The 26,278-nt window shown below is 37.9% G+C and overlaps 2 protein-coding genes and 1 pseudogene across 4 annotated transcripts; 2 read left to right on the forward strand and 1 right to left on the reverse strand.

Moving 5' to 3' along the window:
• The first annotated feature begins 1,308 nt into the window (after window positions 1–1,308).
• On the forward strand, window positions 1,309–24,521 carry LOC113677664 (monocarboxylate transporter 10). 2 transcript variants are annotated; one of them, XM_089212829.1, is made up of 4 exons: window positions 1,309–1,653; window positions 2,593–3,188; window positions 3,812–4,181; window positions 5,595–6,447. In XM_089212829.1, exons 1-4 carry the CDS (start codon window positions 1,455–1,457, stop codon window positions 5,810–5,812), a joined length of 1,383 nt encoding a protein of 460 aa, XP_089068955.1. In that variant the 5' UTR covers window positions 1,309–1,454; the 3' UTR covers window positions 5,813–6,447. The 2 variants fall into 2 exon arrangements, with proteins under 2 accessions (XP_089068955.1, XP_089068956.1); XM_089212830.1 differs by lacking the exon at window positions 5,595–6,447 and adding an exon at window positions 24,383–24,521 and having other exon boundaries at window positions 1,330–1,653.
• LOC149042315 (monocarboxylate transporter 10-like) lies at window positions 7,554–23,658 on the forward strand (annotated as a pseudogene).
• LOC149042316 (uncharacterized) lies at window positions 9,561–12,578 on the reverse strand. Of its 2 annotated transcripts, none has more exons than XM_089212841.1 (4): window positions 12,378–12,578; window positions 11,783–11,894; window positions 11,367–11,429; window positions 9,561–10,282 (listed from the first exon to the last, which is right to left on the reverse strand). In XM_089212841.1, the coding sequence occupies exons 2-4, from the start codon at window positions 11,886–11,888 to the stop codon at window positions 9,714–9,716; spliced, it is 738 nt and encodes a 245-aa protein (XP_089068967.1). In that variant the 5' UTR covers window positions 11,889–11,894; window positions 12,378–12,578; the 3' UTR covers window positions 9,561–9,713. The 2 variants fall into 2 exon arrangements, with proteins under 2 accessions (XP_089068967.1, XP_089068968.1); XM_089212842.1 differs by having other exon boundaries at window positions 11,783–11,891; window positions 12,378–12,531.
• Window positions 24,522–26,278: the final 1,757 nt, after the last annotated feature.

Raw genomic sequence — 26,278 nt, forward strand, 5'->3', positions numbered from 1 at the left:
CAGGTAAATTTAATTGTAAGGCAACCAAAATCCACCGACCCTCCCCTCCCACCCGTCTCCCATCTTTAAACCGATTAAACAACGACCAGTCCCTCGAATGCGGCTGTCAGACTAGGAACACTTACACTAAAGAGGAACATAATACGGTTGTTAACCCTTTACACCCTAACATCAGTTTGGATATTCTCTGTACTGTTTTCTATGGTTAGATGTATTTTCTTACACTCTTTATACAGTTGAAATATTGTTAATTCTTCTCTTTCTTACATACAACTTATTACCTCGGAACTAGCTCAGATCCGTCACAAGAAAAGTGTGGGTCACCGCTTATAAAGGTGACGCTTACTAAGCTGTCAATCTCTAACCTTCGTCATGCTTTTACACTTAACTAACGAATCGCATTAAGCTACGCAGAGCGGAGTTCGCATACTAAGTAGGTACCTTCGAGATGTTTACGTTTTTCAAAATGATTTTCTACCTTAAATTTCTTAGTCTTACGGTCAAGTTCGGGCAAAACAAAAACAATAATGACAATATAAAAATTATAATAAACTTGCCAACAGAATTAAAATCATCGTTGAAGAGATATCCTAAGAGACTCGAAGACTGTTACATAACGACAGAATAAACAGACAATTTGGAGAAGGAAGGGCGTACCCAAGGTACCGCCTCCAAGAGAGCTACGTGTTATTCATATAAGTTTCCTGATTATAAATTCAGTGCGGAGGATGAAAAGTACTACATGTTTACAACCCAGGTCACCTCTAAGAAAAACAGGTGTCGAATGTGTTAAAAGAAGACAACCACAGGGAATAAGAAATGATCAACTGGCTTATTATAATTTTTACTGAATGGCTTATCGTAATATATTATTTCCATTCATTTTCAACGTTTAAATAAGTCAAAAAACACCTATAATGAAAATTCTTGCTAAATAACAATTTTGTCTTTTAACACTATACATTTCGTAAACCGGCTGGAAACCGCATAGCAAATCACCCGTGTGTGACATGGGTGACAACCCACCGAGTGACATTTGAGGTTTCGCCATGGGAATACTAAAGGTGTCGTGAAAACAAATGTTGCGTCTAGGCCTGTCATTAAGTGCTTATTCCGCAACAGTTACGATCGTGAGGCTAAACCGTACTCTAATAAAGCAGACTGTTCTAACCAATCAGAGGGAGCGTTGTATTGAAACTTCGTGTATCATGCGATTAGCTACCTAAACATAATGATACATAAACCCGGTTTGCAGAAAACGTGATTAAATTTAAAAATAAGATTTGATTCATCGATCAAATTTGGCCCCTGGCGTGATGTTGTTGTGAAGTACATGAAATGGCTTTGTTTGGATACAGAGGCGCATGCTTGTAATTCACGCCATTTTTTGCCAAGCTTAATTGTAATAACTTGAGAGAGTTCTCTTCAGGAAACCATAGGAAAATCTAACTCAAATGGATGGAGAGGAGGGCATCGCTTTTAAAAAGTTGAAGCGTTTCTTTCGTGGTAAAAGGTTCCAAGACAGCTCGTGGTCATGGGTCGTGTGTATTTCAGCGGCTGTGTGTAATGCAATCAACCTTGGCTTTACACTCAGCTTTGGAGTTTTGTTCCCGGAGTTGATGAGGCACTTTAATGCCACAAGAGAAAGGACAGGTATGCTGATCACAAATCTGTTTAAGCAACGGAAATTTATGAGCTAAATGCTGGTTTTGTCGTTCAGTTCTCGTCAGAAGACTGGCTTAGACCTGAGGGCGCACTACGAGACAATCATGTAAATAACCAGTATGAATAAAACGAAAAAGCTTTCGCGGAAGCGACACGAGACCGCTTGCTGTTGTTTTTTCTCATTCTTGTTGGTAACGCATGTAAACCATGTTCAATAAAGCCAAACGCTTTATCACTGAAAACGTTGATTTTTACAAACTGTTTTAGAAGACCTGTGTTATACAATGAGGAGGACTGTTCATTTTTAAAAAAACAACGCATCCATAGCGAATTGTTGTGATCCACTGTTTGTTCATGATTGCAGCCTTCGAAAACTTTTGTTTAAATAACCGGCCTTAAGTTATTTAAGCCTGAAGAGTCTTCCCCCCGCAGAGTACTAATGAGGGAGTCTTTCAAATAAACAATAAGCTTGTGGCTTTCTGTTGATTATGTAAAATTAATATCTTCTGTATGAGCTGCGAATCGAAAAAGTAATATGTAAAATAACTCTTGCATCAGTTTAGTAAAGTGATGCTGGAAAACCAGGAATGGAGTGAGCAAATCCATTAAAATGATCCATTGGAAATCATGGAAGCGTAAACGAATGAATTCAGATTTTCTGAACATTATTATGGACGTCCAATTGAGTGACCTTACTTGACCAAGTGGTAAAGTGGCAGATGTTTAGTATGTAAATTGTTGTAATAAAGAAGTTTCCAGTGCTGCACAAAACTAGACTTGTCTAAAGAGGAACATAATAATACTCTCTTGAAAGGTCAACAACCGTTACAGCATGTTTTTCCCAGAGATATCCAGCTGACTTTGTATTGGTACTTAAAATACCAAAATGAATGGAACTAATATCAATGAATATCATCTTTTTGACAGCCTGGGTTGGCTCCATCGGCCTGGCCATGGTTTGGTTTGCCAGTTTGCTGGCTGGATATCTGTGTGATCACTTTGGATGTCGTATCACATGTTTTATGGGAGGACTCCTGTGCATTGCAGGCTTTGTAGCGACTTCCTTCGCTAATAGCCTCACTGTTATGTACTTTACTTACGGTTTGGTGTACGGAATGGGGGCCTGTTTCATTTACAACTCTTACTTCTTGGTTGTTGGAACGTATTTCAAACAAAAACTCTCGTTAGCTGTTGGTATAACGGCATTAGGATCTGGTGCAGGTGTCCTTTACAACGGCCCGTTGCTACAGGCTCTTTTGGACGCGTTTGGATGGAGAAACACATTTAGAATAATGACGGCAACCTTCGCTCTTGTTTGCATTTTGAGTTTGAATTTCAATCCAAATGTAGAGACAACATCGGAGGTGGATGTGGAATCAGAAACTTTAGACGCGGAACAAAAACTAGGAATTAAGGGAAGAATCACTTTTTACTGCAGCGTGTGGACATTTCCTGTTTACACTTTTGTAGTCATTTCTATAACAGTTGGAAGTTTTGGCATGTTCATTCCAATCATCAATCTGGTTAGTATTCAGCTTTTCATAGTATAGCTAATTCTTTTGTCATTTAAAAAGGAAAAAATATTTGATAAATGTGTCGATATGGGCGAAGGTCTATATTCAAGAAAATCTGCATTTTGTATGAGTTCTAGAGAATGTTTGCATGAGAGCTGCACGATCTTGTTAATACTTGTGTGCCACAGTAAAGATCAACATGCACGTTTTGTATCAGGTTTTGTGCTAAGGGGAAGGTCTCGGTTGTTAAAACATCAGTTCCTCTAGGCAGGAGTTTAAAACCAAATACACCCCGTCTTCACAGCCTCTAGGTATTTAGGCAAGTATTGCCCCGGGATCCTGACATTATTTTTTAGGTGAATAGTCAGCCTTTTCCAACCATCAATGTGGACGAGGTGCATATCCACGTCTGCTTACTAAGCACATGGAACAAGCAAGTGACAACCATTGACTCTATGACCTGCACTCGAAATCAATTTACAACCTTTTTAAACATATACAATCCTTTTAAAATTAAGACGCTTACTTTGAAGATCTGTGGAATAATGGGAATTCTCTCTGTCGTCTCCTCTTCTCTCCGTATGCTCCATTGACAAATTTATGAAGCCACAATCTGTATAAATCCTAACTAGGTCAAATATTGTGAGGATCTTGGGATCAAGGCGCAGAGTGCCTCTCGATTGTTCATCTTCATTGGCCTTACCTCATCCCTTGCACGGATTCTGTCAGGAAAACTGTGCGAATATCCAAAGATTAACCCAGTGTTTGTCTATCAGTCGTCCCTGTTTATTGGTGGTGTATCTGCCCTCCTGTTACCTTCTGCAACCGAATACTGGGCCTTAGTTGTATTTAGCTGTGCTTATGGAACAAGCGACGGAATTTTTATATCAACATCGTGTTACATCTTACTTAGTTGTGTGGACAAAAAAAGAAAAACAGCTTCATTCTGTATCGAATGCCTGCTTTACTCGTTTTCAGCAGCGACTGGCGGATCAATTGCTGGTAAGTATTTCTCCGCTCAGAAGTTAAATGCTACTTTCCTAAAAGCCATTTCGTTTGAACTTTAGACGCCTGCATGATCATGTACTTATTATTCAACGCTTTTTTTTGTACGTAAGAAAGGATTTCTGTCATCTAACGGTGTGAAAACGTAGATCCCTTTCTTTCAAAGCTAGGGAAAAGATGTAATGTAAAGAGAATGATACATGGGTGGTTGTAGACGTGCAACTTTTCTTTGAGTATTCGACTCGATAGTTCATGAGTGAGTTATCGAGTTGAACAGGAGAAAACAAATTCCATATTTACATGTTACCATATATTATTTTGTTTATTTTATAAACACAATAGCGCTTTCTGACAAGACAAGTCGTCTTTATCAATGAATGAAAAAAGATAGGCGATGTAAGGCTCACGATGAAAAATGCGTTGAATCATTACAGAACTTGAAACAATGGGCGTAACTTTCAATTTACAAAATTATTAGTTGTTGACTTTTCCCATCCACAGAAGAAATCTTTTCAGGTACACGGCCAAAATGGGCCTGTGGCAAACTCGCCTTCCAGAAGTCGTTTTTCGTCCTCAGTGACGTGTCAGCAACTTATTGGTGATGTCAAGCGCACATGATAAACTTATATTTTTTCACGTGTGTTGTTGCGGCTTTTACCGCAGTTTACACGATAAGTGGCTTTCACATGGCAGTAAATGCCCCATACAATTTCTATGCTAGGTAGCTTCGAAAAAAAATGGTCGTGGTGCAAAATAAAATACAGAAATATAATGAGCGTGCAAAAATTGAAAGTATTCCCAGTTTTTAGGCCACTCGCATTTGAAAAGCCACAGCTTGAGCAGGGATAGGTTTCCATTCGGTAAATATTTTTCATTATTGTTTATTCAGATGACTGTCAAATGTTGTATTTTAGGTGGTAGCAGCCTCCACACTGCAACTGGCTATCATTAAACGACTCGCTCTGCATTTATTGCATTTTTTTGTACTAGAGCCATTTCAATTAAGTAAGGAAAGTAATCGACGACTGCTTTGCTTTTTTTTTTTTTTTGCCACGCTCTGTGATTGATTTGGAAAATTTCGCCATTCCCTCAACCTAAAACCAATCACGACTTGGTCGCCCCAGTGTTCCCGTGTTTTAGGCGGTTTGGTTTCTTTATATTTGAATGCTTACTTTCTCTTATAGGAATTTTTCTCCTTCTGATTGGACGTTTTGATTCTCTGCTTTTGGTTTTTACAAAACTCAATGGAACAGCGCTCTCTAACCTGTGGTATAATTTCCAAGTTTAGTGACAGGCTCTTGCAAGAGTCGTTTCTCCAACTCACCAACCTTTCCACCTTCGTTCCGTAACGTTTGATCTGAATGCTTCATACTAATCTTTCTTTCTTTGGTTTTGCGTTGACTTCCACAGGAATGATGGCAGACCAAACAGGGAACTATATAAATTCGTTTTACATGACCGGCGGTGTTGTGATGTTTGCATTTTTGATTCCCTTTGCATTGATTTTCATCAACCGGGAAAAGTCTCGAGTCAGCCCAATAGTGTCAAGAGAAATGAAAGACAAAGAAGCAAAGTGTACTGCTCCAAGAGCCGATGTGGCAGCCAATAATTTCCCTGCTCAGAGCTAATTAAAAAATAATCGCACCCATCTTTTCCAGCAACTTTAAAAATGTCTTCAGAGTAAAAGTCTTTCGTCTTTTATAGTGAAACTGAAAAGCCTCATTGCCTTTAAAATCGAAGGCTTGCTATGTAAGGTGAATGGCATATGATTAGTTTGCCTTAAACAAGATTTAATTTTATGGGCAAAAACGCTAATAAGAGGAACGAATGAGCAAAGGAGGTAGATGATTTAACACGAAGCTGTGAAGTACTTTAACTTTCTTTATTTTCATGGGGAACAGCTGTGGAAAATTTCTGTTAAAAGCAGCGGAAAGAGTTTTTTCTACTTAGACTCGACCGTATCCTACTTAAGTCCGGGCTCTAGAGATTGAAAATTTGCGCTTTTGATATATATGCGTTATTGACCAAGCGTGAGGTCAAGATGGCTAGATATTAGCAGAGTTCTTTTTTTGCGTTTCAATGGACCGGGACCAAGTCGAGGTCCATAGAAGCGCAAAAAAAAGGGAACGATGCCTATATCGAACCGTCTTAACCAAACTAGCAGCGTAATTTAAGAAGAATAAAAAATGACTTGTTTATTTTGAGATACGGGAGAGAAATCGACGCGCGTTCGCAACATAATAAACCTACGAAATTTGTTTAATGTTTTCGTTGTTTTTAATGTCTTCTGCTGCGGTCAAGTTTCCATCATCCCTCCCCCCCCCCCCTTATACTTTGTTAGCGACAACTGATCCCCCTATGTTCCCCCTGAAAGCCATGTGATCCCCCAAATTCCTCCATCCCCCCACCCCCTCAAGATAAATGATTGGTCTGGTCCCTTGGATACGATTGCGTAAGTAGTTTTGTTGAAGTTACAATGGAAAAATAATCACGTGAGTCGCTTGTACATTTTGTGATCTATATGAAAGAAACAACTCACTGATTCGCTAGTTCATATATTCACGAATCACTCTCGCACCTTTTTTAAAATTCATGCGTCACATATTAATTTTAGACTTTAAACACGTCACGTGTAAACGCTTAGCTACCCTCTCTAAATAACTTTTTATCATAATTTTGTCTAGACTATCCAGCGGCTTATGAACACACGAGACGATCTTCAAGTATATGAATCCTGCCTCAAGACGCCTTTTTATCCGGTCAAGGTCAAGTTTTTGTTAATCCGCCCATAAGTAGATGACATTACAACACGTCTGGCCTGGAATTCTTCATTAAGTAGTCTGTGCTTATGAATAGGCTGGAAAATAGGGTCAGCAAATCAAAACCACCGCTAATATCACCCATTTGTGACCTGGGTGACAACCCACATGGTGACACTTGAGGTTTCGCTATGAAAATATTAAAGGTGTCGTGAAAACAAATATGACGTCTAGGCCAGTCATTAAGTACTTATTCCGCAACAGCTAGAATAGCGAGGTTATATTAGCTGCAGGGACCTCACCAGTCCCTCTCCACCAGAGAGCACGAGTATACTTAAGATGGAGAATACATAAGAATGCCCAAATGTTTCTTCTGTTCTCTAACAAAGCACACTGTCTTAACCAATCAGAGGGAGCGTTATATTAAAACTTCATGCATCATGCTATATGATACCTGAACATAAGGACATATAAACCCGGTTTGCAGAAAACGTGATATATTATTTGAATACAGAGGCGCATGCTCGGAGCTCACGCCATTTTTTCGCCCGAGTTAATTTTAGTAACTCGACTGAGTTCTCTTAAGGAGACTTGGGAAAATCTAACTCAAATGGATGGAGAAAAGGGCATTGAAAACGCTTTTAAAAAGCTGAAGCGTTTCTTTAGCAGTAAAAGGTTCCAAGATACACCTTGGTCAAGGGTCGTGTGTATTTCAGCAGCCGTGAGTAATGCAATCAGTCTTAGCTTTACACTCAGCTTTGGAGTTTTGTTCCCGGAGTTGATGAGGCACTTAAATGCCACAAGAGAAAGAACAGATATTCTGATGATAAATCTTTTTCAGTGACGGAAGGTTATAAACTAAACGCTGATTTTGTCGTTGAATTCTCATCGGAACGCTGGTTTGGGCCTGAGGGTGCACTATGAGATAACCATGTAACCAACCGACCAGTGGCCCATGATTGACACAACGTTACAAACACAATGCGCGAACATTTTGATTTTCCTACCGAAATTTCCGTTTTTTTCGCCTAAATGGTAAGTACCCCATAATTTAGTATGTACTTGGCATAGTTAATCAGTTGGGTAGAAACCATTCCCACTTCAACATAGTCCTGATGGCAATGAAACTGGCTCTGTTTGGCCACCTTATGATGTTTTATATGGACTTTATGGATCGCCTAACTACTACAACTAATTCTAGCTTTATGAGTCATGCAAGAAGTAAGGGTAACGGTTAAAAGCGTACCGCTTTAGCCAAGACACAAGTCTCATTCCTTGGAATATTAAAATGAATAAGCCGAATAATTCGTTTGGTTTTTGGCAAGGATTTAACAGCCACAGCAAGTGGAACGACAAAACTGGTGCTCCTATTGGGATAATTGGCTTTCCAGCAAATGACTGTGTGTTTCCAATTCGAAGTCCAGGGTAAGGTTTGGTACGAGGGGAGGTTGGTTTGGCATGGTCGATTCGAATTCATGTGGAAACGAGTTACAAACCACGAAGCATATAGGGGCATTTTGCTACATTTTTGTCCAGTAAAGTCTAAATACGTTGATGTAAATCATTGAAAAGGCTTTTAGCAGCTAAGTATTTAAATAAACGGCTGATTACTGGGAAAACAAAGCATTACAGGGCATTACCATGAGAAATAATGCCGGCCCATTTTAACAAAAGCCATGGCCGAGAACGAATGGTACTTCATAGGTAAGTGGCTGTGTTGATGGGCAAAATGATCACAATAAGGACTAACGTCGTCATTTTGTCCGAATCTGCAAATTTTAAGGGATGTAATCCAATATTTATTTACAGAAAATGTAGCTTGTGCTTCATGCCTTTTTAGTCCATAGTTTCTTAGAACAGATTGCGTTGCTCTGTTTGTGTTGATATCAACAAAATAATATTGAGAAATAGCACCCGCGCAGAGTCTTAAGAGTATGTTAAAATCTTATTCCGCATTAAGTAAATAATTTCATTTCCGATTTACAATAGACAATTTTCAATTTCAGTTTCCTAGTTTTCATCTTTCCCGTTTAAGTAACGTCCATTCACGCCGCACTTCACCTTTATTGTTTATGGACCAAAGAGATGGTAAGGGTTTGTACCCGTGAAGTGGTTTATGTAAAAATTAAAGATTTTAGGTATAAATCTGTTGAAATCTTCGGTGAGATCGAGGAACAGTTGTCACTGTACAAATTATAGTCTGATCTGGAATGTTTTCGTTTTTTTGTTTTTCCAAACCGAAAAAAATCGAAGGGTAACTTTAAGCTATCTTTGCATAATAGTCGATGCACACAAAGCTCAGTTCTACTCAGTGAGATATGAAATTTTTGATACTAACCACACACGGTAATTTTCAAAGGCAAATGCTGTTCGATAGTTGTGGTTGCTTTTGATTGTTTCAAAAACGTTAGAACTTAATGGGCTCACTCCAAAGCCTGAAAATGCCACTAACTTTAAAATCCTCATTTCATCATGCAAGACCTGCACGGAAATTCGCCTATGAAAACTGGTCGTAATATAAGTTAACAAGGGGATGGGAAGAAAAAATTAATTTCTTATCCCTTGACTTCCTTCTTCATCAGCTGTCTTCGACTATAGATCCATGCAAACTAGATCATCTCTTTTAATTTGTGCCTTTATTTCTCACACTACAGTCAAAAGCTTGAAGTTTAAATATTTGACAAACTTGCCCTACAACCCAGGAAAAGCTACTAACAGTTCCATTATAACTGCTACCCTTAACGTTGTTGGCACGTTTTTTTTTATCGGTCTAACGCACTTTGTGTAGTATCCAGTAGGCTCGGTTGTAGTAGTTGGCATCAGCACCGACAACAGCAGGTGCTTCGAAGCCCGAACTAGCCTTCCACCCCTTTTCTGCTCCACGCTTCCCTTCAATCGGTTGACCGGTTTGAAACACGAGCCTCTTCGTGAAGACGTTTTCAATGAAGTACTTGCCATCACTTAGTGGAGTAATCATCCAGATGGCTCGATTGTAGTAGTTGGCATCAGCTCCGACAACAGCAGGTGCTTTGAAGCCTGAACTAGCCGCCCACCCCTTTTCTGCTCCACGAGGCCCTTTCATGGCAGGGCCATCTTGAAACAAGTACCTTTTCGTCTCCAAGTTTTCGATCAAGTATTTGTCATTACCTTGAGGAATGATCTTCCAAAGAGCTCGATTGTAGTAATTTGCATCAGCGCCGACAACAGCTGGTGCTTCGAAGCCTGAACTAGCCTTCCACCCCTTTTCTGCTCCACGAGACCCTTTTATTTTAGGGCCGTCCTGGAACAAGAGGCGCTTTGTTTCGACGTTTACAAAGGCATATATTCCCTCGCTAATACCTATGAGTTAAGATTTCAACAACGTCAAATATTACCAGCAAACACATGTATTTTAAGACGCTCTCTCTCTAAGATCCTCATAAAAATTTTTCGTTCATCTCACGGATATCCTGGAAACTTGGCATCTGAATTACACTTTATGAGGTTAGCTTCAAAATACATCTCCTTTGGACTCATGACTGATTTGTCTGTTTTTTGATTGAGGTCCTGTGGGAGACAAATTGGTCATTCTGTCCTTCAAAATGTCCTTTTTTTTTTTACGAAAGTGAAATCTTTCCACTTCCCTCCAAATTTAATTCAAAGCCTTATCCTACCTCATGATAAAATTTATATGTCCTCTTATTACTAGGATGTTCTTGACGTTCACATCGTACCGTTTTAAGAAGTGAAATTTTGACTTCAAGCACATCCACTTCTACAACTTAATCAAAACTCGAAAACATGGGCAAACAAAAAATCCACGTAATTGAACATCCTTGTTTTATGGTTGGGGCTTCGTTAAGGGCCAGTAGCATTACTTGGGATACACAGAGAACTATAGAGGTCTCGCATTTATTGTTATCTGAACTAACTTTTGAATAGGGCACGCTCTCGCGCCAGTTGCGCTCCTGTCGGTGGCGAAATTTGAGAGGGAAGGAAACTCACTTAGGAGCCTTTTCACTTGAGATTGGGAAACGGGAAGAGCTTTGCTTTCTGCTCATAATGGAAATTTCAGCACGGTTAAATGAAATGGGAATGCCTTGCAATTAGTTACAGTAAGAACGTTCGCACCTAGAAACAGAGCTAATCAGGTTTCACTGCAAAATGAGTGTATTCAAATGAAATTTAGTAACGTCTTGTCATTCTGTTCTTTTCAAAACAGGCAACAAGCTCCGAAAGCTTTGCGCATCACTTCACAAGCCCCAATTAATGAAGCGCTTATCGAAGCTAGGCATGAGCTAGCGCATGCAGAATATTATTGATGGGGAGGCAGTCCACTGAGAACAACTCACAGCAACATTGTAAAACACGATATTTAGTATTACCTTGAAAAAGTAAAGAAAAAAAAACCTTTGCAATCATCGACAGATTATGACGGACTCACCTCTTTCAGCAATTTCAAGCTTATCAGCTGTATCTGATACCTCGAAATCGAAAACAGGTATTTCTAAAAAACAAGAGAGGTTGGGATCACGCTGATTTTCTTGTGGAAAATGGGTATATTTAAAATAAAATTTTAACACTCTATATTATATTGAGCTTTGCCAGAAATGCGAAGGAATAAGACAAGCAAAAATATATTAAAAGGGAAAAAATAGATCGTTTTATTATGTTAAAAGAGCTGCGTGCGCCAAAGATCGCTGGCCCCTCCTTTAACTAAAAGGAGAGGTGCAAAAAAAGGAAGAGGAAACTGATTTAAAAATAGTAGAAGTCTGATTAGCGAAAGTATTGTTGGATGTTGCACACCGTGTTAGACCTGAGGTAGATTCTAATAAAACTGATAAAAACTGAAACACTTACCAATCTTCTCGTACTCGTTCAGCGCGACTTCGGTGTTCTGATCGGTCTCGAGTGGAAGTGACTTGGCCAGAGCCAAAGTTATCAAAAACAAGACAAGGCTCTTCATTTTCTTCTGAAAAAGAAAGAAACAAAAAAACAACGAATTCAGAAGTTAATATGAACGAAATGAGCCTGCAACAAGTTTTGAAGGAATTATTCTGATATTCATATGAATCTAGGGAGCAATTCTGGGTTGGGCGGTTTTGGGTTCGAGTCCTCGTTCACTTTGTTGAGTTTCCAAGCAAGACAATTTACTCGCAATGCTCGCTCTTACTTTCTGCAAATTATCGATGATTTTGAAAATGCCAGGATTTGCGAGAGAACTAGATTAGCTAGACTCTTTAAACTATCTCTTCAGCGAAAAATTTGTAAGAATCCGGCTTTGAAAAGATCCCTCTCTCAATGTTCAGATTTGTGAGTTAGAATGCTCATGGACAGCGTACGAGGATTAAAAGGAAATAAAACTTCTCAAACGAAAAAAGATTTTTCGATGCGTCTCCGATAATAGCATCTTGCATCAAACACGAAAAGAAGAAAACTTGCAAGCGTTACTTACTCCGTTGGGACGTCGTCGTTCAATTTCCTCCGTTACTGACTTTGTAGTGACTCTTCGTTATAGATTAGCTCTCCGCGAAGAACTGAACGAATGCAATGGTTTATCTCCTTTTACGCGCTCAGGATTGTTGAATAATCGAATGTAAAATTGACATCTATACATAACAAAAAATTAATTAAACCTTAATTTGCAGATGGTCAAACATCATTACAGAATCGCGCCCATTGAAAAAACGTCGCACGGGAAAATGCAAATAAGTTAGAAAAGAGAAAGAGAGCATGCGTAACTTCACGCAGGCCTGTCAATCCGACTGTCAATCATGTAATCCCCCGTGTACGCAGTGTTCGAAAGTATTGTTTCTTGTGCAGACAACCGAAACGTAGCGCTTTTCATCGAAGAAGAATAGGCGTAATTAGTGGCGTTATCTTGATTAGGTTATATTGTTTAAAAATCGGTCAGATGTAAAATTAAATTACCTTTCAAATGCCGGGTTTTCAATTTGTGTTAAGACTCAAATGCGGCAGATTTGCGAGGTTCGACCATCAACTTCGCCAAGAAAGCAAAACATCACAGAAATATTCCTTTTAGTAAAATTTCCGTACTGCCCCATACTATCGTAAAACAAATCTGTTTTCCCAATGGTAAAGTATTGTTTTTGTCACTCTATCCAAGAACTGAACGTATAATGTAGTGTGGGGCTGTGCGGAATTTTACCTTCCTTTTTAGCCCGTTATTGCCGTCAGTTTCAGATAACACGTCGGTAGTCTAATTACTTTTCGAAAAGCTTAAGTATACGTCGTAGATTCCCGCTCCACGTAGGTGCACGCTCACGCTCATAAGCTTACGGATGAACACTTCACGCTCTTTTGATATGCAAACGCGGCCCTCGCTCTTTACCGACGAAAAGAGCATTTCGTCACTTTGAAACAATGCTAATTGCTCCAATTGTATCTCCATTGTCTCTAAACGGACGCAAAGCGAAATTTTACAACTCCCGTTTGGGAATTTGTCAATTCAGATCTAAAGCGACCGAAGTTGGCGGTGAGCGTTTGCAACCTCATTCCTAGGTCATTGCGCCCGCAAAGCATCATGGGCACCCCACTTTTCTCGGGCGACGCTTTTCAATGGGCGCGATTCCGTAATGTGTAAGAGGCATCAGTCGCATCTAGGAAACAGGAAATGGTTGTCTGCTTATGTGCTGGAAAACATTACTATTTTTACTCCTGAGGTTTGACAGTTGTCATAGCTAAAAAAGTTAACCCTGGGGAATTCGGAAATTTTTCATTACAAACGAGTATTATGAATTATATAATGAAAGCAGTCTAATTAAAATGAAATGAACGCTTCGATAAACATGCACTGCAATTAAAGCAAAATTGTGTTTACTTATCACGTCCACTGTTTAGTGATAAGTAATAACTTGAGTGTTTACATAACGTTAGGAGGTACGAAATAATACGAATTATATGAATGATGTGAAATAATTGCTTACTTGTTACAGTTAAACAAAAATATGAAACAATACTTCCCATCAATATCGTGAAAATAAAGAATTTCCGATTTCAGTGATAACTCAAGTATTTGAAATAAAATGCGTGTACTGAAATAGGAAAGGGTTAGTTTGTGCGGTTATTGCTAAATTACTTGATTCAGGACTGCACGTTTGTTTGTCTGCCTAGAAATGTAGATACTCCTATTTAGATAATAAGAAAAGGGTATTCAATTTAATAGAGGCCGACTGTTTTCGAAAGGTCCTGATGTCTTTACAGAGTGCGCACACGACAGCTCAATACTGATAATTTCATAAATATTTGTGAAGCTGGGTTGAAAAAACTTCCCAAATATTCCTGTTTAAAAATAAGATTTCTGATTCAGATATTAATGAATATTTAGTCCAGAAAAATACACCTATGCAATATGTACATTTAATAAAACGTACGAAACAAGCAGGGCCCTCATGGAAACAGGCAGAGTGCAAAAAGTTAAAACTTAACTCTGCACGTCAGATTCTTTTTGTTATTAATATTAAAAGGGGCTATAAAAAACCATCATTGTTTAATACTGCTTAGTTACTAAACAAAGATAAATACTAAGGAGTGTTAATGTCAAATTAACACCATAATTAATTCTCTGTAATTAAAGCAAAATTGTGTTTACTATTTCGTGACAGGTAATAATATAATTTGAGTTTAACTCATCGTTACGAGAAATGAAATAATGCGAATTATATGAATGGTATGAAATAATCATTGCTAACTTATACATGTAACAGAAAAATGAAAATTTTTAAACAGTACTTCCTATCGACATCTTAAAACTAAAGAATCTCAAATTTCAGTGATACTCTATACCTTGACCAGATAACGTTTACAAAGCTAAGTTGCCATAATTAGACTCCTTTTCAGCAATGTATGAATGATTAATTATAACAAAAATAATTGGTAAAAATAGTGTTTCTACAAAAACATTTCACAAAATCATGATATTTTATACGCTAACTTACAACTAAGTAAGAGGAAAAACAAAGAAGAGGAAAACTTTGGTAAGTGCAGTAAGTGACAAATTTTGCACACATCTTTAGCTTGAAAAGTGATCAGCTCACACCTTGACAAGTTTTCGGGTGAGGAGTGAGGAATGAGGAGTTCAGATGGCCGGCGAACTATGGAGAGGCTTCCAGGTATCATTGAGACGAGATCATTTTTATGACCCTAAGTAGTTATAAAAAGCGCGTTCTGGCGCATTTTGAAAACAACCTTGATTTCAAGGCAACTCATGAATTTTACCTTGATTTGAAGTCAACCTTGATTAAAAAAAAAAAAATTTTTGACACATTTTGAAAACAACCTTGATTTCAAGGCAACTCATGAATTTTACCTTGATTTGAAGTCAACCTTGATTAAAAAAAAAAAAAATTTTTGACACATTTTGAAAACAACCTTGATTTCAAGGCAACTCATGAATTTTACCTTGATTTGAAGTCAACCTTGATTAAAAAAAACAGTTTTGACACATTTTGAAAACAGCCTTGATTTCAAGGCAATTTGAACTTTTCACAACGTCTCACCCGCGAGTTTTTAAAAGAGTGTGAATAATATCAAAATCTGTCGGACGCGTCCGAAATTTCTCTTCATTTATTTCCTTCAAAAGTTTTTCCGAAGCGTCCGGAATTTTTGTCGTTTATTTTCTACAAAGACTTTTTTTTACGCTTCAGAATTTTCTCATTTATTTTCTTCAAAAATTGTCTGACAAGTCCGGAATTTTTCTCATCTATTTTCTACAAAAATTTCGCTGAGGCGTCCGAAATGTTTTCATTTATTTTCTACCAAAATTTTTGTGACCCGTCAGAATTTTCTCATTTATTTTTTCCAAAGATTTTCCGGGGTGTCCAAAATTGTTCTTATTCATTTTCTTCCAAAGTTTTTCCGAGGCGTCCGAAATTGTTCTCATTTATTTTCTACAAAGAATTTTCTGACGCATCCGAAATTTTTCTCATTTGTTTTCTACAAAAAATTTTCTGAGGCGTCCGAAATTTTTCTCATTCATTTTCTATAAAAAATTTTGTGAGGCGTTCGAAATTGTTCTCATTTATTTTCTACAAAAATTTTTGTGACGCGTGCGAAATTGTTCTCATTTCTTTTCTACAAAAATTTTTATGACGCGTTCGAAGTTGTTCTCATTTGTTTTCTACAAATATTTTTGTGAGGCGTTCGAAATTTTTCTCATTTGTTTTCTACAAAAATTTTTGTGACGCTTTCAAAATTGTTCTCATTTATTTTCTACAAAAATTTTTGTGACGCGTTCGAAATTGTTCTCATTTATTTTCTACAAAAATTTTTTTTGAGGCGTTCGAAATTTTTCTCATTTATTTTTATACAAAAATTTTTGGGACGCGTCCGAAATTTTTCGCATTTGTTTTCTACAAAAATTTTTGTGAGGCGTTCGAAATGTTTCTCATTTATTTTCTATAAAAATTTTTGTGAGGCATTCGAAATTTTTCTCATTTGTTTTCTACAAAAATTTTTGTGACGCGTTCAAAATTTTTCTCATTTATTTCCTACAAAAGCTACCCGACGAGTCCGAATTTTTTTTCATATATTTTCTATAAAAATTTTTCTTACTCGTCAGAATTTTCTCATTTTTTTTCTTCAAATATTTTTCTGAAGCGTCTGGAATTTTTCTCATTTATTTCCTACAAAAGCTATCCCGACGAGTCCGAAATTTTTCTTATTTATTTTCTATAAAAATTTTTCTTACTAGTCAGAATTTTCTCATTTATTTTCTTCAAAAATTTTTCTGAAGCGTCCGGAATTTTTCTCATTTATTTCCTACAAAAGCTATCCCGACGAGTCTGAAATTTTTCTCATTTATTTTCTACAAAAACATTTCTCACGCGTCCGAAATTTTTCTCAATTGTTTTCTACAAGAGTTATCCTGACGAGTCCGAAATTTTTGTCATTTTCTACAAAATTTATCCTGACGCTTCAGAATTTCCTCATTTATTTTCTACAAAAATATTTTATCACGCGTCCGATATTTTTCTCGTTTATTTTCTACAAGAGTTATCCAGACGAGTCCGAAATTTTTCTCATTTTCTACAAAATTTATCCTGACGCTTCAGAATTTCCTCATTTATTTTCTACCAAAGTTTTTTCTGACGCGTCCTATTTTTCTCATTAATTTTCTTTCAAAGCTTTCGTGACGCGTCAGAATTTTCTCATTTATTTTCTTCAAAAGTTTTTTTGACGCGTCCGGAATTTTTCTTATTTGTTTTCTACAAAAATTTTTCGGACGCCTCAGAAGTTTCTAGTTATTTCAAAGTTATTTTCCTTCTAACTGTTCCGGACGTGTCAGAATGGACAAGAATCGGTGTTTTAAAAATCACGAAATGATCTTGCGCAGGTAAAGGAAATGCTCAATAAAAAACCTGAAGATGTTGAGGTTATTTTCTCGAAATTAGTGGCGGCTTACCCAGAACTGACCGTCGCTGACAAGGATTTACCTGATTTGCTTCCAAAGAAAGACAGGAAAAAATTCAAAGAAATAAAGTATTTGCTGACAGCACTAATATACGATTGAATCGTGACAATGAGGACGGATGCATAAAACACTACGTACACTTGATCAAGCTCAAAGGGACACAAGGAGACGTAATGTGTTTTTTCAAACTTGCAAGGATAGATTTTGAAAAGATTGAAAGAAATTTCAGGAAAGAAAATGCCACAGCTATTGAAGTTGACTGATTTTTTACAGGCGCAAGCTTATTTTTTGATCAATCTTTTTGAGTTAACTGAAAAGTATAACAAGTTAGCTTTCAGTAATTTACTACTTCGCTTCTTTAAGACTAATCTAAAGATTTTCAAGACTATTTGTGTCAGTGATCATGATATTTTTATCTAATTCTTTTTGTGCCTTAGATATCTAACAAGCGCATAACATTTAATTGTGTTGAATCTGTATATCTTTAGAATTTATGTCGAGAAATAAACAGAGAAAAGCCCTCTAATTTTCTTTCAAATTCAAATCTTACTTCGTTATTTTTTCGATGATCTTCTTTTATCTGTTCCCTTATAGCGTCAACATCAACCTTAGAGAGAGTTTTGCTTTATTTTTTAACTGTCTTTTCAGTGATTCATACTGCTTAATCTCGTGCAACATCGAGTTGAACTCCATATCAGAGATAGAATTATTTTCAATCGCCTTTGAAAACAACCTGCTTACTGACAGGTGCTTTGCCTCTGCTATTGAAATCGTTTTTTCGTGTTCTGTAATTTTCTTATTGAGAGTTGCTCCCAACGCTAAATGCTGTTGACATAAATCCTAAAACGCCGGCTGAACCCACCGCTCAACAGCTGACTTCAAATGATAAAAATAACACGAAACCAAATAAAGACCCAGGGCGTGTCGCAGCTGGCAAAAAGCTTTCTGAAGACAGTAGAAGAGGGAGGGAGGAAAAGAGGGAAGAGAGGAGGTTTAAAGCAATCCGAAGATCCAGGCCTTGAAGGGGCAAGCCCTGAGGGGGGCAGGCACCACAGGTGTAGGATTACAATCAGAACCATCATCATTCTCACTCACTCAAATTCTTTCAGTGGCAAGTGTCGTTCTCCCACTGGCTTGGATTGTTCCTCCTGGAACTGAGTGACCTCCTAAAGGAATTCGTTGATTTGAAAAAAATGAATCAACACCCCCATCGTTAAAGAGAATAATATTCACACTCTCTTCAGAACTCGCGAACGAGACATTGTGAAAAACTCAAGTTTTCTTGAAATCAAGGTTATTTTGAAAATGCGTCAGAAATGTTTTTTTTAATCAAGATTGACTTGAAATCAAGGTAAAATTCATGAGTTGCCTTGAAATCAAAATTGTTTTCAAAATGCACCGGAACCCGCTTTTTATGACTACTACTGATAGTATAAATCACTCACCGTAATTAAAGCAAAAATTGTATTTACCTTTTTACACACACTTTATAATTTGATCATTTAGGCCATCGTTATGAGAAATGAAATAATGCGAATTATATGAATGGTATGAAAGAATCATTGCTCACTTATACATGTAACAGAAAAATAAAAAATTAAACAGTACTTCTTATCGACATCTTAAAAATAAAGAATTTCAAATTTCATTGATACTCCATACCTTAAACAGATAATGTTTGCAAAGCTAAGTTGCCATAATATGTTTTATTTTCAGCAAAGCTGGTTAATTATAACAAAAATATGACAAAAATAATCGGTAAGAACAGCGTTTCTACAAAAATATAACACAAAATCATGATATCTTATACGCTAACTTACAACCAAACTTTTAATTGCAAGTAAAAGGAAAGACAAAGAAGTAAACAACTTTGGTAAGTGAAGTAAGTGACCCATTTTGCACAGATCTTCAGCTTGAAACGTGATCAGCTCACACCTTGACGAGTGTTCAGGTGAACAGTAAGGAATTAGGAGTCCAGGTAAGCGGCGAACCATAGAAAGGCTTCAAGACAAAATTGAGACATGATCATTTTGATGACCCTTTAAAACCGTCATGAACCAATATAAAACTGTTTAAAATATGCCATACACTGTCACTGAAACGTCTAAGAAGCAGAGACTATGCTTATAGACAATCTAATTCTTTCTTCTCTCAACTGTCCGTACGGAATCCGCGCGTATACTCGATTCGAGGTATTAAGGCCAAAGAAAACGCCTGTTCTCTATGCAATTCGGAGTTTCATAAATGTTTATTTGACTTTTTCCACGAAGAAAATCTAGATTAAAAGAAACAGTGCAGTACATACAGCGAGCTAGCTTCCCTAATTGCGGGTTGACCTCCCTAATTGCGACAGACTAATTCCATCAAAGTAAAGAGAAAGGCAAATTTTCGAAGAAGGCGTTTTCGTCTTGGTGTTAGTTCGACTTCTTGAGAACAACAAAAATGTTCTTGCAACGGTTTATGGCAACGGTTTATGCACTAGTGTTTACTACAAACCTACAGACTCACATATTTACCTGTTGTATCCATCCTCGCATCCATCACATGTCAAGAATTCCATACCTTCTTCACAGTTTCTCAGACTTCGTCGTTTATGTAGTGACGACTCTGATTTTTCGGAAAGATCGGAGGCAATGTGGCACTTTTTCGATGTGGTTTCTGTCGTTTAAGTGGGCCATCACCGTGCCCAACAAATTGATCGACAGTCAGCACTACAAACGGCTGAATAGGAAAACAGTGACCGCATTCCATTCACTCTCACATTTCACCCTCACAACCACGCAGTTAAATCTATCATTCTTAAAAACTTTACATTACTCCAAAACGATTCAGAGACTGGTGCTATCTTTTCGCAAACTCCACTAATTTAATTTAAACGTGACAAAAACATGGCAACTTTTTGGTCAGAGGTTCATTTCAAACCAATGACCAATTTGGAACTTTCAAATGCGCTCGCTCACGATGCAAACTTGTCCTTTCATTTATAACGTAGAGAAAATGTCGGGACCCAAGAGATCCATTAAGATCACTGATCACTTTATGGGCACCTCCGCCAATGTCATTTACTGCATAACCTGCACTTATTGCAAAAAGTTACACATGGGTGAAACTGGAAGACGACTAGGTGACCGATTCCGAGAACACCTTCACGACGTAGAAATGACAGTGACGCATCCAAACCAGTCGCCAGACATTTTAATCTCCCTAATCATTCTTTACAGCTTAATGCAGTTTTCGGCCTTTCCCTACATCTAGGCAGTTCGGAAAGCCGCAAAACACTTGAACAAAAATTTATCTTCCAAATCGGCACTCTTAATCCCCACAGTATCAACGAGCGCTTTTCATTCAACTAATTTATTCTTGTTTTTTCGTCACAATATTCCCTTCAATAGTGTAGCTCCATTTTCTGCATATAAACTCACACACAACCCACAATTCCTCCATCCGCTCTGACAAAGGGCTAACGCTTGAAACGTTAACTTTTAAACGGTGGCTAATTTACGTTTCCAACTCAGTTGTTAACATTAAATTACATGTTTTCGCCTACTCTGTTATAGCCATGGTGTATCCATGGAACAAAGCAACTGTTCTTTTTCACATTTCGCTATTAGGGCAATCTCGTGAAAGCTAGTCCTTTCATTGTTAAGGATCGATAGCCATAAAATTGTCCATTCCAAGGCAATTCCTTTAACAAAGGAACTGTTATCTTTTGCAACACACGGTGGAAGGTCTGTAATCACAACCCCTGCTGAGGTTCGCCCAATGAATAGATGAACATCAGCAGGGAGCAATGCTGCACGTAGCTTGTCGTGACATTTTTTACACCTATCCCGGAAAAGCGGTGTCAAAAAAATAATTTCCGAACCGAGACTAAAAGACCGAAAGATCAATCTGAAATAGAAAAGACTTCGAAAATGCCGTAACTTAGCTCGGACATGACACCTGTGTAAAACTGTTGCATATTATTGCTGATGGTATGATAGTTATCACTCGGTTACCAGGCTTGGATATAAGTTAAAAGAGATGAAACAAATTGCCAAAAAATATCATTGTATATTATTGTTTTGATCGTAAGCGGCTGTTTTGACCGAACGCACAATGTCAAGTGCAGGGTTTGAATAAATTATTTTTGCACTTGATGCTTGCGCTTTGCCTCTGCATAATTATGATAAGCTATCTCGTATTTTTTAATTTATATTATTAATACGTAATCACATGATTTTTCTCGTACAAGTTGGAGTAAATAAGCACTTGTAAAGTTTTTCAAAGACCACGAATTTTGTTAGTCTTCGAAAAAAATTTACTCGTGCTTATTTATTCCAAATTACACTCGAAATCATTTGATTACCAAGACAACCATATGAAAAGCTAATATTCTGAACTGTATCACCCGGATAAATAAATTCTCACAGGGTCGCAGCCTGAAAAAGCCAAGCTTCACTGCTGTTGCTCTTTCAGGGATGTAAAACGATTGCTCTATATCTTAGTTCCACAGGAAACACCCAGAGAAATAAATTCTCTCAGAGTCGCAGCCTGAAAAAGCCAAGCTTCTCTGCTGTTGCTCTTTCAGGGATGTAAAACGATTGCACTATATCTTAGTTCCACAGGAAACACCCAGAGAAATAAATTCTCTCAGAGTTGCAGCCTGAAAAAGCGAAGCTCCTCTGCTGTTTTAGGGATGCCAAACGATTGCGCTATTCTAGTTCCCAATGAAACAACATGAATAAACTGTTTACATGAATAAAATCGTGTAAGCAGCATGAATAAAACGAACCAGCTTTGGTGGGAGCGACAGGAGATCATTTCTTTGTTTGTTTTTTTCGTTTTTACTCTCTCGTTTTTAATTTTTCGAGTTTCTAAGCCGTGGTAATACAAACCCTTGTTCCAGTAAACCATGTTAAATAGAGCTAAACGCCTTATCACTAAAAGCGTTGAATTTTTTTAAACTGTTTAAGAAGACCTGCAGCGTACGATGGAGACGATTGTTTATTTAAAAAAAAAAACAACGCATCCATAATGAATTTTTGTGATCCACTGTTTGTCCATAATTGAAGCCTTCGACAGCTTTCCTTTAAATAACCGGCCTTATGAAGAGTCTTCCCCCCGCAGAGTACCGATGAGGGGAGTCTTCCACATAAACAATAAGCTTGTGGCTTTCTGTTGATTATGTAATGTCAACTAAAATTAATATCTGCTGTATAAGCTGCGAATCGAAAAAGGTTATATGTAAAATAACTTTTGCATCAGTTTAGTAAAGTGATGCTGGAAAATCAGGAATGGAGTGAGCAAATCCATTGAAGTTATCCGTTGGAAATCATGGAAGCGTAAACGAATGAATTCAGATTTTCTAAACATTTATTACGGAGTGTCCACTTAGGGGACCATACTTGACCAAGTGGTAAAGCGGCAGCTGTTTAGTTCGTAGATTGTTGTAATAAAGAGGTTTCCAGTGCTGCACAAAACTCTTAGATCTTATTAGTACGTGACCCACGTGCGTCCGGGCTCATAACGCAGATAAGATGCGGGATTGCGACACTAGACTTGTCTGAAGAGGAACACGATAATGTTCTTTTGAAACGTCAACAACCAGTAGTATGTTTTTCCTATAGACATCCAGCTGACTTTGTATTAGTACTTAAACTACTGATATGAAAGGAACTAATATCAATGAAAATCGTCTTTTTAACAGCCTGGGTTGGTTCCATCGGCCTGACCATGGTTTGGTTTGCCAGTTTTCTGGCTGGATATCTATGTGATCACTTTGGATATCGCATCACATGTTGTATGGGAGGAATCCTGTGCATTGCAGGTTTGTTAGCGACTTCCTTCGCTAAAAGCCCCGCTGTCATGTACTTTACTTATGGTTTGGTGTACGGAATGGGGGCGTGTTTCATTTACAATTCTTCCTGGTTGTTGGAACGTATTTCAAACAAAAACTCTCGTTGATGGTTGGTATAACCGCACCAGGATCTGGTGCAGCTGTCCTTTACAACGGCCCGTTGCTGCAGGCTCTTTTGGACGCGTTTGGATGGAGAAACACGTTTAGAATAATGACGGCAACCTTCGCTCTTGTTTGCATTTTGAGTTTGAATTTCAATCCAAACGTAGTAGAATCAACATCGGAGGTGGATGTGGAATCAGAAACTTTAGACGTGGAACAAAAACTAAGAATTAAGGGTCGAATCACTTTTTACTGCAGCATTTGGACATTTCCTGCATACACTTTGTGGTCATTATTATAAAGGTTGGAAGTTTTGGCATGTTCATTCCAATCATCAATCTGGTTAGTATACAGCTTTCATAGTATGGCTAATTCTTTCGTCACTCAAAAAAGGAATAAATATTTGTTAAATGTGTCGATATGGGCGAAGGTCTATATTCAAGAAAATCTGCATTTTGTATGAGTTCTAGAGAATGTTTGCATGAGAGCTGCACGATCTTGTCAATACTTGTGTGCCACAGTAAAGATCAACATGCACGTACTGTATCAGGTTATGTGTTAAGCGGAAGGTCTCGGTGGTTAAAACGTCAGTTACCCTAGTCAGGAGTTTAAAACCAAATAAGACCCGTCTTCACAGCCTCAAGGCATTTAAGCAAACTGCAACTGGTTCTCATTACATGACTCCCTCTGCATTTCTTGTATTTTTTGTGGTACGGGAGCCATTTCAATTTAATAAGGAAAGTGATCCAGGAATTTTTTGCCACGCTCTGTGATTGATTTGGAAAACGTACGCCACTCCCTTAACCTAAATCCACTCACGACTTGTTGTTTTATCTTTGAGTCCTTATTGCCTCTTGAAGGAATTTTTCTCCTTCAGATTGGCCGTTTTGATTCTCTGTTTTTAGTTTAAAAAAAAACTCAATCGAATAGCGCTCTTTAACCTTTTGCATAATTTACAAGTTTAGTGACAGGCTCTTGCAAGAGTCGTTTCTCCAATTCATCAACCTCTCCAGCTTCGTTCCGTAACGTTTGATCAAGATGCTTCATACTAATCTTTCTCTCTTTGGTTTTGCGTTGACTTCCACAGGAATGATGGCAGACTAAACAGGGAACTACATCACTTCGTTTTACATGACCGGCGGTGTTGTAATGTTTGCATTTTTGATTCCTTTTGCATTGATTTTCATCAACTGGGGAAAGTCTCGAGTCACTCCAATGGTGACAAGAGAAACGAAAGACTAGAAAGCAAAGTGTGCTGCTCCAAGAGCCGATGTGGCAGCCTATAACTTCCCTCCTCAGAGCTAATTAAAAAATATTCGCACTATTGGCACCTAAGACATACACGGGCTGTTAAATTTCGACGCACAAATCTTTTCCATCAAATTCAAGAGAGTCTTCAGAGTAAAAGTCTTTCGTCTTTTATCGTTAAACTGAAAAGCCTCGTTGCCTTTGAAATCGAAGGCTTGTTATGTAAGGAGAATAGCATATGATCAGTTTGCCTTCAACGAGATCTAATTTCATGAACAAAAGCGCTAATAAGAGGAGCGAATGACCAAAAAAGATCAGATGATTTAACACGAAGGTGTGAAGCGCTTAAACTTTCTTTGTATTTGCAAGGGAAAAAGCTGTAGAAATTTTCTGTTAAAAGCAACGGAAAGAGTTTTTTCTACCCAGACTTGAGTGTCTCCTTCTTAAAGGTCGGACTCTAAAGATTTCAATTTTTAGCTCATTCATGCTGAAAGCAATGAACGAGGTATTGTGGTGGAGCAGATGTTGACTGAAGTTGTCTATCGTGGACGGAAGTTGTATTCCGCGGATGGAAGTTGCATTGTGTACCGTAAACGGAAGTAGTCTCACTTCGTACCCCTCCCCACTTAGTAAAAGTCAAAATTAATTTCGATGAAGCTCAGAAACTCACGTGAAAAGATTTAAAATGTTTGTATGGTTTAAAAAAAATAATAAACGCAAATCACATTTCCGAACTTCTAAAGATGGAACTTGAATTGAGAAGCCGAAATGTTCACACCTAGGAGACCCGAGCGGTTCATTTCAACACACGCTGTGACCACGCAGAAGGGTATCAGAGGCAGCCATATTGTTAAGCCGTGCATTTGCGTTCGTCTTCAGTTGCTATAAAGTAATCATTGCTTTATCATTGCTCTATCATTGCGCTTGTCCTACGGAGCTTTTCAACATACAGTTCACACATCAATTATAACGGCCAAGATAGTTTCGCTAAAATTTTTTTGCGAGCCCCAATATTTCGGCTGGACTTGAGGCTCGCTCGAACAAAAACAGCAAAACCAATCCGTTCATTACAAAATGCAGACTGTAGGCCAGGTACATAATGCAGACTTGGTATAAAATGTAGACTGCAGACCGGGTACAAAATGCAGACTGAGAATTTATACTGTTTTTTATTCTGATACGTGATAACAATCATTATATGTCATCTTACAACTTACCGAGTGTCATGCAGTCGCTTTTCCGCGATCATTTTTCACGATTATTTTCACTATTGTGGAATATCCCTTGTCCGTTTCTTGATCACAATCGTTCTTAATATAGTTTCAAGCCTTCATATAGTATTCTCCTTTTGCGCGCGAGTTGGTTGGTGTGATGCCTGGACAGAATTTATCAAAGTAGATGTAGATGCAGATGTAAACGAGATGCCACCACCGTATATTTACACGCGCAGTATTGCATGTGGTCCATACGTTTTATCTTTTTAACCGAGATGTGTTGATTTTGTTGAGAAAAATACGAACCGAGACCCAAACTTTTCCTTCGACTTGATATATCTCAGTGTGTGTACACGTTCAGGGGTGTACACACACTGATTTTCACATATGTGCCTTATATTTTTATTGGCTTACATGAGGAACCGGCCCCACAAACATACACACACCAACGAAAAGGACACTGCCTAATGACCTCTGCACATCCCACCTCCACCCCACACAACCCTTTTTCTAATTCCCAT

The sequence above is a fragment of the Pocillopora damicornis genome, chromosome 7 (assembly GCF_964200805.1).
Source record: "Pocillopora damicornis chromosome 7, jaPocDami1.2, whole genome shotgun sequence".
Taxonomy (NCBI): domain Eukaryota; kingdom Metazoa; phylum Cnidaria; class Anthozoa; order Scleractinia; family Pocilloporidae; genus Pocillopora; species Pocillopora damicornis.